The 17,261-nt window shown below is 41.8% G+C and overlaps 1 protein-coding gene across 1 annotated transcript in view; it reads right to left on the bottom strand.

Annotated features, from left to right (window-relative positions):
* The window catches only part of LOC126253326 (DNA polymerase subunit gamma-1, mitochondrial), a 144,733-nt gene that overhangs the window by 95,419 nt on the left and 32,053 nt on the right, over nt 1-17,261 (bottom strand). The window contains exons 4-5 of the mRNA XM_049954590.1: nt 11,217-11,558; nt 2,999-3,454 (exon numbers count right to left, since the gene is read on the bottom strand). Coding sequence (XP_049810547.1) covers nt 2,999-3,454; nt 11,217-11,558 — 798 coding nt within the window. The remainder of the gene's footprint in view (nt 1-2,998; nt 3,455-11,216; nt 11,559-17,261) is intronic.

Below are 17,261 nucleotides of genomic sequence, written 5' to 3'. Positions count from 1 at the left end.
CACGGCAAACTGGCTGACACTGACGGCGGCGGTGCACAAATGCTGCGCAGCTAGCGCCATTCGACGGCCAACACCGCGGTTCCTGGTGTGTCCGCTGTGCCGTGCGTGTGATCATTGCTTGTACAGCCCTCTCGCAGTGTCCGGAGCAAGTATGGTGGGTCTGACACACCGGTGTCAATGTGTTCTTTTTTCCATTTCCATGAGTGTATATGAGACAGGCGAAATACCCTCAGACTTCAAGAAGAATATAATAATTCCAATCCCAAAGAAAGCAGGTGTTGACAGATGTGAAAATTACCGAACTATCAGTTTAATAAGTCACGGCTGCAAAATACTAACTTGAATTCTTTACAGACGAATGGAAAAACTAGTAGAACCTAACCTCGGGGAAGATCAGTTTGGATTCCGTAGAAATATTGGAACACTTGAGGCAATACTGACCCTACGACTTATCTTAGAAACTAGATTAAGGAAAGGCAAACCTACGTTTCTAGCATTTGTAGACTTAGAGAAAGCTTTTGTCAAAGTTGACTGGAATACTCTCTTTCAAATTCTGAAGGTGGCAGGGGTAAAATATGGGGAGCGAAAGGCTATTTACAATTTGTACAGAAACCAGATGGCAGTTATAAGAGTCGACGGACATGAAAGGGAAGCAGTGGTTGGGAAGGGAGTGAAACAGGGTTGTAGTCTCCCCCCGATGTTATTCAATCTGTATAGCAAACAATCTGTATAGCAAGCAATGAAGGAAACAAAAGAAAAATTCGGAGTAGGTATTAAAATCCATGGAGAAGAAATAAAAACTTTGAGGTTCACCGATGACATTGTAATTCTGTCAGAGACAGCAAAGGACTCGGAAGAGCAGTTGAACGGAATGGATAGTGTCTTGAAAGGAGGATATAAGATGAACATCAACAAAAGCAAAACGAGGATCATGGAATGTAGTCGAATTAAGTCGGGCGATGCTGAGGGAATTACATTAGGAAACGAGACACTTAAAGTAGTAAAGGAGTTTTGCTATTTGGGGAGCAAAATAACTGATGATGGTCAGAGTAGAGTGGATATAAAATGTAGACTGGCAATGGCAAGGAAATCGTTTCTGAAGAAGAGAAATTTGTTAACATCGAGTATAGATTTAAGTGTCAGGAAGTCGCTTCTGAAAGTATTTGTATGGAGTGTAGCCATGTATGGAAGTGAAACATGGACGATAACCAGTTTGGACAAGAAGAGAATAGAAGCTTTCGAAATGTGGTGCTACAGAAGAATGCTGAAGATAAGGTGGGTAGATCACGTAACTAATGAGGAGGTATTGAATAGGATTGGGGAGAAGAGAAGTTTGTGGCACAACTTGACTAGAAGAAGGGATCGGTTGGTAGGACATGTTTTGAGGCATCAAGGGATCACAAATTTAGCATTGGAGGGCAGCGTGGAGGGTAAAAATCATAGAGGGAGACCAAGAGATCAATACACTAAGCAGATTCAGAAGGATGTAGGTTGCAGCAGTTACTGGGAGATGAAGAAGCTTGCACAGGATAGAGTAGCATGGAGAGCTGCATCAAACCAGTCTCAGGACTGAAGACAACAACAACAACAACTGAGGGCCCGGAGGCCCATGCATCCCCTTATAAAGATGCTATCCACATCAGGTATTGCTAATGTAGAGCTGTGCACACAAGATGGACCTGGTGATGGTAGTAGGTGACATGGCTGCCTCGAGTAACTGCAGGTGCGATGTCTGAACGTCGGCGTGCATTATGCTTGCCATAGAAGCCTGACTTACATCCTCTGTGAGTGGTATAAATAGTAACTGGAGGGTTACTACAGAAGGTGGATGATAGGTCAAATTTTGTAATACAAAACTGCTATGATTTAAATCATGTAGGAAAACACTATGTTAACAATCAGATGAGTCACTATGTTAGATTCAGCATAAGCAAACCAAATGGCTGGAATACAATTCCTTGTCTACAATATGATCGTGGACAGAAAAGAGTGTGAGTTTTACATCATGTTCAAATTATGTTTCGATGTTTTTTAATGTTTCTTTCTTTATCATCAAGAATGTTACCAAATATCTTTTGGCTTTCTTTCTGGGCGTTCTCACTCTAACAAACAGTAATTTGTACCAGATAAGGAACTATAAAATAAATTTTCTCTTAACAGTGCTCCATCTAAGGGATATTGCACTCTCTTAACAACAGTGTACTGTGAAATGGCAGTAGTTTTGAGATTCATGTGATGATAGAAAATAGGACTTCTTACAGGGTAAACTGGACATTTACTCCATAACTTGGACTGAAAAACGAGCAGGGAGAAAAGCAAAAGGTAAGTTACAGTAGATGATTACACAAGATTTTCAAACCTGACACAAAAAGAGATCAAACAAGTCAGGAGGAGAAGGAAAACTATCATAGTTCATGCCATACCAGGCCCATTAGAAACAGGGGATTGGCTTTGTGAAGCATGGTAGGCAGATAGAGCCATTCTGCTATTTAAAGAAACTACGGGCAACACAAATCAGTAAGGTTAGATTGGGTCTGCAGTATTACAGCAGGTGATTGTGAATTAACTGAGGTGTGAAGATAAATTGTAATTATGGTGAACATTTAATCAAGGCTATGTACTCTCCAATGATACACATGTGATAAAATGGCAGCTGCACTTAAAGGCAAAAAGAGAAGTCCTGCAACAATTACATGAGCTGCTTTACCTAATGATATGACAAACCTGTTATCAATTACCAAAAATACTTCTAAGATACATTGCTCACTAATCTACGAGTTACAACTGTAATGGGGCTGCCTCTCTTTTCCTCCCTTGGTTTGTTTAACTGATCTTTCAAAAAGATGTCATGAAGAAAACAATTTCAACATGACTATAATGAGATGGCCATATATTATGACAGAACTGTTGATACACAGTGTAATGTGCAAACTTAAATTATGACTAAATTCAAGGATAGCAAACTTTTTCCCCTGCAAAAAACTGAATGGATACTTACCTAACAATAAAGCTCTCCTCCTCTTCTTCCTTCTCTCCCTCTCCACTATTGCTCTGCTGTGCCTTCTCTTTCTGTAATTCTGGTGTCCTCATATCATCATCTTGCTGCACAGGTGTTTCATTCTCCCTACTCTTTCGAGACTTCTTTGTTTGCTGTTTCAACTTGAGCTCTTGCAGTGACCAGTCCTGATCCCACATCCAGGTGTCACTCTGATATGCATCATTGTGCATGAGTTCACATGCAGTGTTGGCGCACTTTGCAAGTAAGAACTGAATCTCAGAATCCAATTCTTCAAAAGTTGCATCAGCTTCCATGATGTAACGATTCCATGAGTCATCAACAGGTAAAAAAGCTGTGCCCAGTTCCAGCATGCCAGCAAGGGTAACTGGGTGAGGAAATCTTTCAAAGAAGAGTGGTAGAAGTTGTTCCAGTACTGACAAAGTGGCAAACACATCACTGCAAATGGAAGAAAGTGTTAGTGTTATTGACACGGTGTATGTAACAAATATGCAGCTGTTCATCAGATTATATTTTTCAACTATTACCTTTAACACTAATGCCTGAAGAGGCTACTGAAACAATTAGTTAGTGTAGGAAATGAACAAATTCAAATTTATAACTAACATAAAACAATGGATTTTCTTCCTTTCCCCAATGTCCAGTAACTCTCATACATGTCCTTCTATTCTAACAGGTAATATAATACATACTACCACAACTACAACTATTCATCAGTTTTACAGTAACTATTGAAAATTTAAGTAAATAAAGATACATCAGGTTTTAACTGCCAATAAGTGTAGATACAGACACAGACAAAACATTCTACGAATGTCAGGTTTCATAACTAGAGATTTTTTTCATCCAGCAAAAAGAGAGGATACGATTATTGGAGTTTTCTAAGCAATTTGAGGATAATGTACAAAGTCAAAGTCAGCTTCCCAGGTAGAAACATCAATTGAAGAGAAAAGTGAAATGAACAATGGAACACATACAATATATCAAATTTGAGAACCATAGTGGTTAGTGGTGGCATAGATGGCAGTAAAAGATAAGAATAGGACACAGTAAAAATATCAGAAAGATGAGATGAAAATGAGGAATGACAGAAAGAAGGGAGAAAGGAAGGGAGATTAAGGTTTAACATCCCATTGATGGGAAGTCACAACAGATGCATTCTTCTTTAGTTCTGGACAGGATGGAGAAAGCACTATCCATGGGTGTTTTCAAAAGAACTATTCCAGTATTTGCCTTAAACAATTCAAGGAAAGTAAGGAAAACATAAATCTAGATGACCAGACAAGTATCTGAACCAGCTTCCTCCCATATGTGAATCCAGCACCTTACCATAAAAGAGAAAGAGGGTGAAGAGTGAAAAGCAGCCAAAAAAAGAAAAGAAAAAATGGTAAATATAAAAGAGATGTGAAAACAGAAAACTAAATAAACAGAATACAGTGGAAGCAACAGTAGCTAGAAGAGCACAGGAGGCAACAAGAAGACAATAAGTGATCAACTGAAGGTGAGGCCAGCTGGGAAGCATGAATCAAGCTCGCACTGTACAGAAAGCGTCTAATTACAAATATCTTCTCAGTGTATGCAGGAATAATTCAAAATCACCCATAAACTGAAGTAGGGAATAACAAACCTTCTTGTAATATGGACCCACAGCATGTATCAATTGTCTGTAGTGCAGGTCAGCACTTACCTGTAGGACGTAAAGTGTGTGGTACTGCCAACAGACATGCATATATTTGTAAGTGCCACAATTCCTAACTTTCTGGAAGCATTATTATTTGTTTACAGGGTATCACTTTCCATTTGTGGCTGTAGAAGTTTTTATTCTGCCATTAGAATTTTCGCATTATGCAATTGTCAAGCACAAATATTTGATGACACCTAATGCCACAGATATAGGTTGTAGGGGTATTATTACTTATAGCTTATATTTGCGGCCTTATGCAGCATCAAACCCCTGTACTTGACAATGGCATAACATGAAAACCACAACAAACATATGTGGAAAGTGACGTCTTTTAAATATTCTGTTGTGTTATGGCATAATATGTTACTTTCATTTTGTAAAGCTTAAACACTGCTTTTTGTGTTCTCTGTCTTCTTACGTTAAAGGTTTTGTGTGGCACTGAGTGAAGATCCCAGGAAATGCACACTGTACATGCACACATGTCAGAAGGTGTTAAAATCTAGCTTCTGGTCGCTGCCAGCCTGCCTCTATGCTTCAGATCTGAAACAATGCTCCAAGGAACAAGTGAAGAATATTTCCAGTTACCCATTGTTCCAAGTTAGCTGTTATAGAGAACATGAGTTAAAAACATTGTTTCAATTTTTGTGTGGTGCACTCAATGCCTGGTGCAAGTGCTTGTGCGAGCCACGTGCACGTTTACTTGGGCGTATATCAAGAGGGCTGTATTTTGTACCCAATTAATGTGATATGACTCACAGCAGTAACCTCACCTGCATCATATAAGGAATTTAAAGGTTTTTTTATTCTGTTCTCCTTGAAAAGAATGTAAGCAGTTCCGTGGTTTATCATTTCCTGTTCTATCAGTCCCTTTCTTCATCTCTATGTTACCAGCGAAACAAAAGTTAAATTTGATCTTTCCCATATTCTATCCTGTCTGTCAAGCTAACAGATGTTTTCCAGCTTTTTAATCCACTTTACATAGCTTGAGATGAAGACAACCATTAAATAAGGTGCACTAATACTGAACTAAACTACAGCAAATACACTATAATCAGTGTGAAATATAACAATGTAGAGTATCTCCATTTGCTTTAGTATCTATCCAAGGGTAAATGAATACTATATCTTTCCTCTCACAATTTCCTTTCGATAAACAGTTATCTATAAGAGGTGATCAAAAAGTTTCCATTTGAGAGCACTGCTGCTGTGTATATGCAACAGTGCAAAACTCCATTGCGAGTGTATAAACACAGGTATGTACACAAGGGATAGTGTGGCATTTGCATCTTTCCAATGTATGTGTGGTAAATGCAGAAACATGAACTATGGCAACATTTTTACCAAGTGATCCAAACAGGGCCAAATTGCTGTCATTCTTTCCTTGGCTGCCAAAGGACAAACACCAGCAGACATCCACTGGAGAATTAAGAATGTGTACTGTGCAGCTTGTCTGTCAAAAACCATTGTGGAATGGTGTGCCAAGTTCCAGGTGCTTGCAGTTCGACACAAGTCACTGCTCTATCTGGGAGGCTGGGCAATTGAGCACCTGCCCTATAGTCCTGGTCTTTCCCCTTGCAAATACCGCAACTTTGGTCCCTTGAAGTGGCGACGAGTCCTGCTGGACAAGGTTGTGCAGCAGGCAGTTATGAGCTACTTCATGTAGCAGGATGCAGTGTTTTACCTTATGGGTATCTTCAACATGGCACATACATGTGTTGCAGCCATTTTAGTAAGCGTTGCTTCAAGCAATAGAGAATGGCAAAACAGAGGCACGCTGGCGACCAAGGTGTTGTGAAGTAGGCAGGCACAGATAGCCTTGCTGACAGCAGCAGTCTACCCACAGGCTGACGCAAGGATGCACACAGACCAAGCGCCGAGCGAAGCCTGGAGAGTGCTGAGTAAGGGGAAGTGAGGCCAGCACGCTAAGTTATGTTGCAATATACTGCGGGAGTAGTATAACAAAAAGCTACCACTGACGGTAAAAAACGTCGTCCTGCCGGATATAAATAGTGGAGTGCAGGCAACAACAGACAGAAGCCATTAGGAAGCAGTTCAGATCTGAGGATGGACGTGGTCTGTGTCCGAATGTTCAATCTTCGTAGGTGACGATTCCGGAAGTCTTTTCCAGCTCGCAGGAGTCATCTGTTTGCCGCCAGATGTCAACTTCAGCTCTGGAGGTCGGCCAGAGTTCGGTCGGCACCATGGCTGACTAACTGCAGCGAGAACTTCCAGCAGGACCGGCCGCAGTGCGGTCTTGGTCACAGGCGACATCGGGGACAGACACCCGGACTTCACGGCAACCCGGTACCATGGCGCGTGGTCCGTCCATGACGGGAACTCGCGGACATCGCAACTGACAGCTTCCCAGCTGCCGGTGCAGCAGGTGTCAGCAGCTGACCTCACGGTGACGTGGCTCCGTGGGCGTGCTGTACTGGGGCGCTGAGTTCATCTCAACCACACAGCATCCTGGCTTCAGCAGAGCACTGGTGGCCTGAGGCTCCCGAGTGCTATCAGTGGCGCACGTTACGCGCATTGTCGGAGAATCTACACAGCAGCAGCCAGGCGGAGGGATCCGCAGGGCTGGGCAGCGATGACGAGAGAGAAATTGTAAAGAAAGTTCAATAAATAATTGTAAAACTCCACGGCGTCTCAGTCTTTGGCACAGCCACTGTGTCTGCTGTTAACAAGTGGTGCAGACGTTGTAACAGATGGGATGATTGCCTCAATGCTCACGGTGATTTTGCCAGATTGGCATACCAATTCTGGACTACCTTCACACAGCAGCTATTTGAGTGCCTCTTATAATAAACATCAAAATTAACTGCGTGCTCCCACGTGTTCTGCTGAGTTGCTATTTACATTTTATGCACAACATTTCAATGACAGACCCAGCCATCTTCTTCAGGTACTGCAAGTTTTGCCATTATGTGTACTTGCTGCCAGAATGTGAACTGTTGTTGGCTTGTGCCGCTACTTATAGCTGAGTTTGGACCGCAATGCCCAGTATGCCCTCTGATGCTCTTCAGTTTTTCAGAGCTTGCACTGATATTCAATAAAATGCAAATCTCTCAGCAATTACCGCCTCTGGAGGATGTGATAGCCTGCAAGATCTTAATAAATTATAAGAACGTAGGCTTCTGCAGCCGGTGTCATAGTGATTAAAATTCTTCTGGGTATTATGCTGCGTCATTGCTAAAAAACTAACAACAATAATAAACTAAAACCGACATTTTGGCCGAATTGCAATGGCCTTCCTCAGGGCACGACTGGTTTTGCATGGGGATAGGTGCTTCTATTTATTACAGACAATCGATGTCTGACGTCACTATTGTAAAACTTTTAACTGGCCCTCTAATATGATTGGCTAGTCATGATGTAAGGGAAGATGGAGGGAAAGAGGCTATTCGTGGATGTCCATGCCGTCAACAATTGGCAGCTGTCCGCCAATCAGTGTTCGGCTTCTGGTCGGCAAGTTTTCTCCTGGTGTGCGCAGAAGTGGACTGACAGTTGCTCCACAGCTGTTTGTGAAGATACGTCTGTGTCCTGTGTAGCTTCTGCCCCGTGACCGCTCGTGGCCCGTTGGACTGGGATGGCCGGCAGCCAGGTCGCCGGGAGTTTGTAGCCGTCTTCTGTGCTGATGTTCTCAGGCTGCTTAATAATTTCGATCGCCTCCCGTATTTTGCATTCTCGCATCCACGATTCTTTCACCAGTACTCAGACTTCCTGGAACCTGATAGGCTGTCCACAGTCATGGTGGCATTCCACTATTGCCGATTTATTATGTTGTTGTAATCGTACATAGCATTCGTGTTCTGCTACTCGTAAGCTGACAGGTCTCCCTGTTTCTCCTACGTAGGCAGCTCCGCACTCACACCGTAGTTTGTAAACACCTGCAGTGTTAAGATTGTTGACTACATCCTTGGTGGAACCTATCATTTTGTGGATCCAGTGACTGCTTCGAAAAATCGGTTTGAAACCTCGTCGGTGGAGGACATTGCCTAGCCGTTCACTGACGCCTTTTACATACGGTAAGTGTACCTGTGGAAGCTTCTCTTCTTTGCCTTCTTCTCATGTTCTGCTCCCTTTGGTTTTAGCTACCTTTCTTATGATGTTGTCATCATAGCCGCTGGCACGAAACAAGTGTTGTAGTTCCTTTAATTCTTCATTGATGTTATTTTCATTGCTTATCCGGTAGGCTCGGGCAGTTAACGTATGCAGAACAGAATACTTTTGAGCTGGGTGGTGGTGGCTCTCCGTGTGCAGGTACCAATTATTGTGCGTTGGTTTCCTGTACACTTTGTGTCCCAGTTTACCATCAATGGCTCTGCATACTTCCACATCCAGAAATGACAAGGTACCATTGTTTTCAGTCTCATGTGTGAACTTTATATTTTTGTGCAGGCTATTTAAGAGCTGGAGGAAGTTTCCTAATTCCACTTCACCATGAGGCCAGATAACAAATGCATCATCCATATATCGTAGCCAACAACTGGGATGTAACGGAGCAGAAGCTAGGGCCATTTGCTCAAAGGCTTCCATGAAGCTGTCTGCAGCTACAGGGGAGAGCGGGGAACCCATTGCCACTCCATCTAACTGTTCGTAATATTTTCCCCACCAGGTGAAGTATGTAGATGACAGGCATAAGCGCACCAGATCACAGATATCTGGTGGGATCCGATCCTGTAGAAAGTGCATAGTCTCCTCAATAGGTACTTTATTGAAGAGAGACTTGATGTCAGAACTGACCATGCCATTAGGTGCTCATTCAGGTTTTGAAGACCACATTTTTATTCCTTGAAAAAACATTCTCTCAGCATTTTATAGCTCTGATGGGTGATACAGCTGGTGAGATTTTAATAAATTCAGTATCATATCCCAACCTTGCTTAAATTGAAATCTTTCTTCTGGTTCATTAAATTTTCCAACATATTTGATCAAGCTGTCCCAGAAACTTGGTATTTCATTTGATGATTATACTCGAGACAGTGCTCAGTGACAACTGATTTTATTGGTTGCTTTAGCTGGGTGATCTGCTGATATTCTCTGCACATCCCATTGACTGTTCTACTAGTCTATCCCAAGTAAGACATGACTCATTCACACTGAACTTCAGAGACCTAGATCATCTTAACATTACATCTACGTTGACAGTACAGAAATACAGTGAACACCACATTACCATAGGGGACTGGGCCAGCAAAAGGCAGATACGCAATCCTTGACTTTTCTTTCTTTTTCTTAGTCTCAAGCTCTTCTTCAGGCATCAATTTTGACTGCAACACCACTAAATTTGTCAATCTGAGTAACTCATTCCATCAGAACACTATTAGTACCTGTTTTAATCCTTCAGTGAGGCTCTTCTTGTCTGAGAGCATTTGAGCTCTATGGCCAGAGTCTTTAGATAAGAATTTCTGAGTGACAGATGGTAATGGCTCAAGGTGTGGAGAACAAAGGTCAATGTGTGCGAGTTTTCTATATACACAATGACCCATAGATGCGCCCATTCTTCTCTTCTCTAACATCTCAAGGAAAAGAAGCTGGCCATCTTTTTCAAGTTTATGAGGAAGATGACTGGATGATTATTTGAAATATGATGCACAGAAATCAAAAGAACTACTCAGCCAAATACCCACAAGCGATTTGGCAGACAATCTGAGCAGCCGTCTTAGGTTGTTTGCAGGTGATTCTGTCGTTTATTGACTAATTAAGTCATCAGAAGATCAAAACAAATTGCAAAACAATTTAGAAATGATATCTGAATGGTGCAAAAATTTGCAGGTTGACCCTAAATAACGAAAAGTGTGAGGTCATCCACATGAGTGCTAAAACGAATCCGTTAAACTTTGGTTACACGATAAATCAGTCAAATCTAAAGGCCCTAAATTCAACTAAATACCTAAGAATTACAACTACAAACTACTTAAATTGGAAGGAACACATAGAAAACGTTGTGGGGAAGGCTAACCAAAGACTGCATTTTATTGGTAGGACACTTAGAAAATGTAACAGATCTACTAAGGCGACTGCCTACACTACACTTGTCCGTCCTCTTTTAGAATACTGCTGTGCAATGTGGGATCCTTACCAGATAGGATTCACAGAGTATATCGAAAAAGTTCAAAGGAGAGCAGCACATTCTGTATTATCACGAAATATGGGAGAGAGCATCACTGAAATGATACAGGATTTGGGCTGGATATCATTAAAACAAAGTGTTTTTCGTTGTGATGGAATCTTCACACGAAATTCCAATCACCAACTTTCTCCTCGGAATGCGAAAATATTTTGTTGACACCGATCTACATAGGGAGAAACGATCACCATGATAAAATATGGGAAATCAGAGCTCGTACGGAAAGATATAGGTGTTCGTTCTTTCCGTGCACTGTACAAGATTGGAATAATAGAGAATTGTGAAGGTGGTTCGATGAACCCTCTGCCAGGCACTTAAATGTGATTTGCAGAGTATCCATGTAGATGTAGATGTAAAACATCATTCGTAGACTGACCACTCACCCTGCACAGTAATCCATGAGCTGTGGAAACTGCTTCCGAATATCATCCAAGGAACCCTTCACAAACACGTCCCTCAGGCTCTTCTCTGGTGGCGGCTTGTCGGGACAGTAGAGCTGGGCGATGTCTTGCAATGCATTGAGGGATCCTACCTGGCTCCATGGCTCATGTTCTGCCAAGCCAGCCCGCAGCTGCATGCGCTGCTCATCTGTCACACTGCTGACACACACGTGCAGAGAAAGTGTGTCGACAAAGCGTAGGCCAGTGTCACGGAAGCTGTACTGTTCCCTCACACGAGCTCTATCAAAGGCCGCGTGGTGTGCAACAACTACCCGAGGGCACTGTCTGCAACAAATTAACAGAGCATGTAACTTTCAACTTACATATGTGATCAGACTGTAATGTTAAGGTCTTTTACAAATAGATACAAAAAAAGAAACATTATAGTTTAACATCCTGTAGACAACAATATCATTAGAGATGGAGCACTAATTCAGCTGGGGAAACAAGAGGGAAGAATCAGACATGGTAAAAGGACAAAGGGTAACGAGTAAGAGAACAGGCACGCAACATTACAGACCAATATCCTTAACATTGCTTTGCTGCAAAATTCTAGAGCATATTCTGAGTTCAAATATAATAAATTTCCTAGAGACCGAAAAGCTCATGTCCACAAATCAGCACAGATTTAGAAATCACCACTTTTGTGAAACCCATCTTGCTCTTTCCTCACATAATATATGCTGTGAACTATAAATGAAGTGCAACAGGCAGATTCCACATTTATAGAATTCCAAAAAGCATTCAATGCGGTGCCCCTTTGCTGGCTGTTGATGAAGGTTCGAGCATATGGAATAAGTTCACAGATATGTGATTGGCTTGAAGACTTCTTAAGTAATAGAACCCAGTATGTTGTCCTCACAGCGAGTGTTCACTGGAGACGGGTAACATCAGCAGTGTCCCAGGGAAATGTAATATGATCATTGCTATTTTCTACATAAATAAATGATCTGGTAGAAAGGGTGGGCAGCAACCTGCAGTTGTTTGCTGATGCTGCTGTAATGTACAGGAAGGTGTCAAAGATAAGTGACTGTAGGCTGATACAAGATGACCTAGACAAAAATTTCTAGTGGGTGTGATAAATGGCAGCTGGTTCGTAAAGTAGAAAAATGTAAGTTAATGCGGATGAGTAGGAAAAACAAACCCTTAATGTTCAGATACAGCATTAGTAGTGTCCTGCTTGACAAAGTAATGTTGTTTAAATAGCTCAGCAAAATGTTGCTAAGCGATATGAAATGGATCGAGCATATGAGGATTGTGATAGGAAAGGTGAATGGTCGACTTCGGTTTATTGGGAAACTTGTAGGAAAGTGTAATTCATATGTACAGGTGACTGCACATAGGACACTAATGTGACCTATTCTTGAGTACCGCTCGAGTGTTTGGGATCTGCACCAGGTCGGATTGAAAGAAGACATCAAAGCAATTCAGAGGCAATCTGCTAGATGTGCTACTGCTCAAGTGGGAATCCCTGGAGAGAAGAAGACATTCATTTCGAAGAACACTACTGAGAAAGTTTAGAGAACCGGCATTTGAAGCTGACTGCAGAACAATCCTACCGCTGCCAACATACAGGGACCATGAAGATAAGATACGAGAAATTAGGGCTCATACGGAGGCATATAGACAGTCATTTTTCCATCATTCTACATGTGAGTGGAACAGGAAAGGAAACAGCTAATTGTGGTACAGGGTACCCTCTGCCATGCACCATACGGTGGTCTGCTGAGTATGGATGTAGATGTACGAGTAGACGATCTTGACAAAGGAACCAACCAAGCATTTGCTTCAAATGATTTAGGTCAGGTTGTTTGGCGGGACCATTTGAATGAAACTCAATATCTAGATCCACATTTATACTCCTCAAGCAATGAATTATAAACCACATTTCCTATGGATACACATTACGTATTTTGACACAGTGGTTTCTGTAGCATTCTGCCTTGGTTTCTGTAGCATTCTGCCTCCTCATGGTGTTGATCATTAGCGATTCTCCTGACAGGGACAATTTCCTACCTCAAGAACAAGAGTGTCCGTGAACCTTTATCAGCTCCTCTGCACTCTTTGACAAGGCCATAGGCCAAATGAGGGTGACTGCTTACATTGAAAGTCTTCTGCCGCCACTGCTCGTTATTTTCATTCAAACTGGAAGCTGTAACTGCAATTAGACCAAGAACTCAGAATGTTTCGATTATTAGTCAAAGATATTACTCCTTGACAAATCTTCCTATTTAAAATAAATAAATAAATAGCTTTTGTTTTCTGAGTAAGGCACTCCATTGTTCTTGAAGTTAGGCAACACATAAGAGTCTAAAAGATACTAGTAGGCCTAAGTGAAGAAAACTATAAGAATTAATGATGGTGAACCTGGAACACTAGTTAAAAGAAGCAGTTATAGTGAAGAAGTGAAATGAACAACAAGAATATGTTATCATCTTAAGAGGAGACTTGATAAAAAATTCTAAGACACCCAGCATACACTGTCAAAAACTAAATCTCTTTTGCCATGTTGCTATGTAAAGTAAAGAGGAAAAGGTATTATCCATCCTGTGCCATGTCTGCTTAAAAAGTGACAGTAGCACACCATCAGTAGTTCATTACAGTGAGTGCAGAGGGGTTTGGGGCCATTCTTTATCAGATGACAATGGCTGAATCGTCTTCTCATGATGAGATGGATAAGAGGAAGTTCCCTAAGCCATAGGGAAGTGTTAAGTCTCCCTGAGTTTGTTCCCATGGACAGAAGACCAATATTTGTGCCAGAGTGGTATAATGTTCCTACGCATAGCAATACTGTGATTATACAAGGTAACATAATAGCTGAAAAGCCTGAGCAGTAATACAATTCGAACCTTAGCAGCAGAAATAACAGCCTCATTTCCTGACATGGCAATGTGTCTAGCAACTCATACAAACAACACGTTGGCACCCACATCAGTGAGTGAGTGAAGATAGTCTTGGATCTGTGGTACTAAAGGGTTGTATGTGTGCAGTGCTCTGAGGTTCTGTGACCACTGAGGAAATTGGAGCATACAACACATTTAGAGAATCTGTGTCACTTGATAACAGGCAAGAAGTATTGCAGAAAAAAATCAAGCACACATCTAAAAGGCAATACCTAAAACACTTCCACACTGTAGGCATTCTTAGAGCCATCAACATAAATGAAAGACCTGTCCAAAGCAGTATGTGAAGCTTAAAAAATGTAGAATAACTTATCAAAACCACAGTAGTGTTTTACAGAAGTGATGTAAATCAAAGATGGAAACTGACTGTGCATGAGCCTCGGGACACAGCAGGTAACATGACATGAAGCTTTCGAAGCAGATACACAACTGAGCACTGGGAGGAAACAGAGAAGCAGATCCTGTCTCATACTGCTAGTCAAGGGAGTACTCAAAAAAGAAGGCATAAGATGGATGTCTGGACACAGAGTACTATCAGGAAGTGTATCTAAAGAGGGGAACATTGTGCTGGAACAACAGTGATAGTCCGACAACTCTGGCAAGCAGACTTTTAACTGGACTATTGGGAAATGTACCATTGCCCAAACGAATGCTGCAACATAAGAAGGGCAGTCATTCAGACTAACATACTATACATCCATACTCCACCCTCAACCAGACTATGGATCAATGCAGACGAAGGGCTGACTGGTCTGCTCCCCATGAGGTGCCACTTAGAAGGTGTGTGATACTGGGAAAATGGACACCACAGGCTGCCAGGTAGGATATATGGGGAGACAAACAAGTGTTAACCCCAAGAATTTTGTGGTTCTGTTGAACACAAGAGCAAGGGGACTGAGAGGTATGGAACTCCTTTTGCTGCCAGAATTTTGTACAAACATTTTTTGGTGGAAATGTGGAAACAACCGTATGTCTATGAGTAGATGTGATCAAGACAGTAGTGAAGTCACCACTCAAGTAAATAGGTCTGCCGAGAGCTGCAATAAACTGCAAAATTATTAACAATAGACCCTCAGATGCCTGGAAGAAGACAATTAAATGTGGATGATTGTTGTAGCGTATAAGGTTACACTCAGCACAGAGCCCTGAGGTACACCACTCACCGGAATACCTGAATATTAGTTTCCAATGGAGCCAAACCCTAGCAAACATTAAAAACCTGGTCTTCTGAAAACTCCTGAATAAAGTGGAGGAGGCAGCCTCATAAGTCCCATATAGCATTGTACAAAGGATGTCCACCATGCAGCAAGTGTCACAGGCCTTTTACAAACAAAAAAAATACTGCTACAATCTGGAACTTGAACGGGAAGTTGTATGTGATGTGAATCGACAAGGTGATGAGATGGGCAACTGCACAATGATGCCTACAAAAGCCACACTGAACATTCGGCAGTAAATTCTGAGACTCATGCCATCATACCAGTCCCCCAACAGGCATTCATTCCATCAACTTGCAGATATACTACAGGTGAGTGAAGTGTCAAAATCTTGATAGCTGCAAGGAAGGTGTGTGATCTTACCAGGCTTAAGTGCAGGGACTACAGTGGCTGCACACCAATGTGTGGGAAATACACTGTCCTTCCAGATACAATAGCACATATGGAGGAGAAAGCTCTTGCCCCCAGGAAAAAGGTGCTGCAACATCTGAATGTGAATGTCATTTGGTCCTGGGGCAGAGGGTTTCAATGATGAAAGGGCATGCTCAAGCTCCCTCACGGTAAAAACAGTATTGCTGCATTTGTGACTATCAGAGATGGATATCTCCCGAGCCTCTACCACTCACTTCCAAAATAGGAAGGCAGGATGGTAATAGATGAAGCTTGAGATCTCTGCAAAGTGCCAATCCAGTGCGTTGGAGATACTGACAGGATCCTTGATGATATCATTTTCAACGGTCAGACCGGACACTGGGAGATGGGCTCCCTTCCCAGCAATGAATCAAAGCCTGTTCCAAACATAAAAGAGAGTAAAATGGTTAAAAGAATTAATTTTGAGAGATTCAAGAGGCTTTCATGCTGTCTTAGATAATCTGACAACTTTTGCATGCATTTGGTTATAATGGATACAGTTCTCCACCATGCCATGACATTCAAAGACAAAGGGGAATATCTTCACATGTGAATTACTTCTTGACATGCATGGGAAGCGGTCACTCGAATGTGTCTCAGATGACAGAACATTCTAGATGGTGAGGAAGTTGTGTACTGTAGGAGGAGAGATCCAGGTGTGACAATGACTGTAGAATCTGAAAGAAATGTGGGTTCACCAATGTTGAGAGAAACAATATTAAGCTGGTACAGAATATCTGCCAGGAGAATATCCTTTATGCAGCCTCTGGGGGTACTGTAAATGGAAAGGTGGTCATCACAGTCACTGAGCAACGATAAATGTGTTGAGAGCTGAGCAATAAGCTGCATTATGTCTGCCATGGTGAGAATACGAGATGGTGGTGTGCAGATGTTACAAAAAGAAAATGTAATTCCAGGAAAGGAAATATGGACAGCAACAGCTTTTAACTGGGTGTTCAACACAATGATCTGGCGATGGACTTCTTTTCAGTGAACTGAAATCTGCTCCTTGAGTGGTAGGTAGAAATTTATCAATGTGAGATAGAAAAGATCCAAGAAGTCTTGAAGATGTATTTCCATTTCTTGCAAGTGTGTAACAACTGGAGATAGTGAATGCAATGGCAATTGCAGTTCTGTACTATGCAATCTACTACGTATAATCCATTAAAGGATAGCCATATCTTAGGACAAGAGATGACTATTTCATTAGGTGCGATTACTTTCGAACACCTGGTTTCATACCACTGGACTACAGGGTTCTGCAAGTACGTGTATCTTCCTCCACTGTTTCTTCAGTGGTAGGGTTTTCCTCCCCAGGAAAGTATAAGATCAGTTGGCGATTCATGCCTGTGATGTGGAAGTTGGCTTTATGATATTTTGCACAGTTTTGTCATTGAGGAGGACCTCCAAGTTGGTGAGCGAAAAGACATTTCTTTTTATTTGTCTTGTTATTTCCT

This window comes from Schistocerca nitens, chromosome 4, assembly GCF_023898315.1.
Source record: "Schistocerca nitens isolate TAMUIC-IGC-003100 chromosome 4, iqSchNite1.1, whole genome shotgun sequence".
Lineage (NCBI taxonomy): Eukaryota > Metazoa > Arthropoda > Insecta > Orthoptera > Acrididae > Schistocerca > Schistocerca nitens.
The sequence above is the reverse complement of the archived record's forward strand: the minus strand, read 5'-3'. Positions and strand labels throughout refer to the sequence as shown.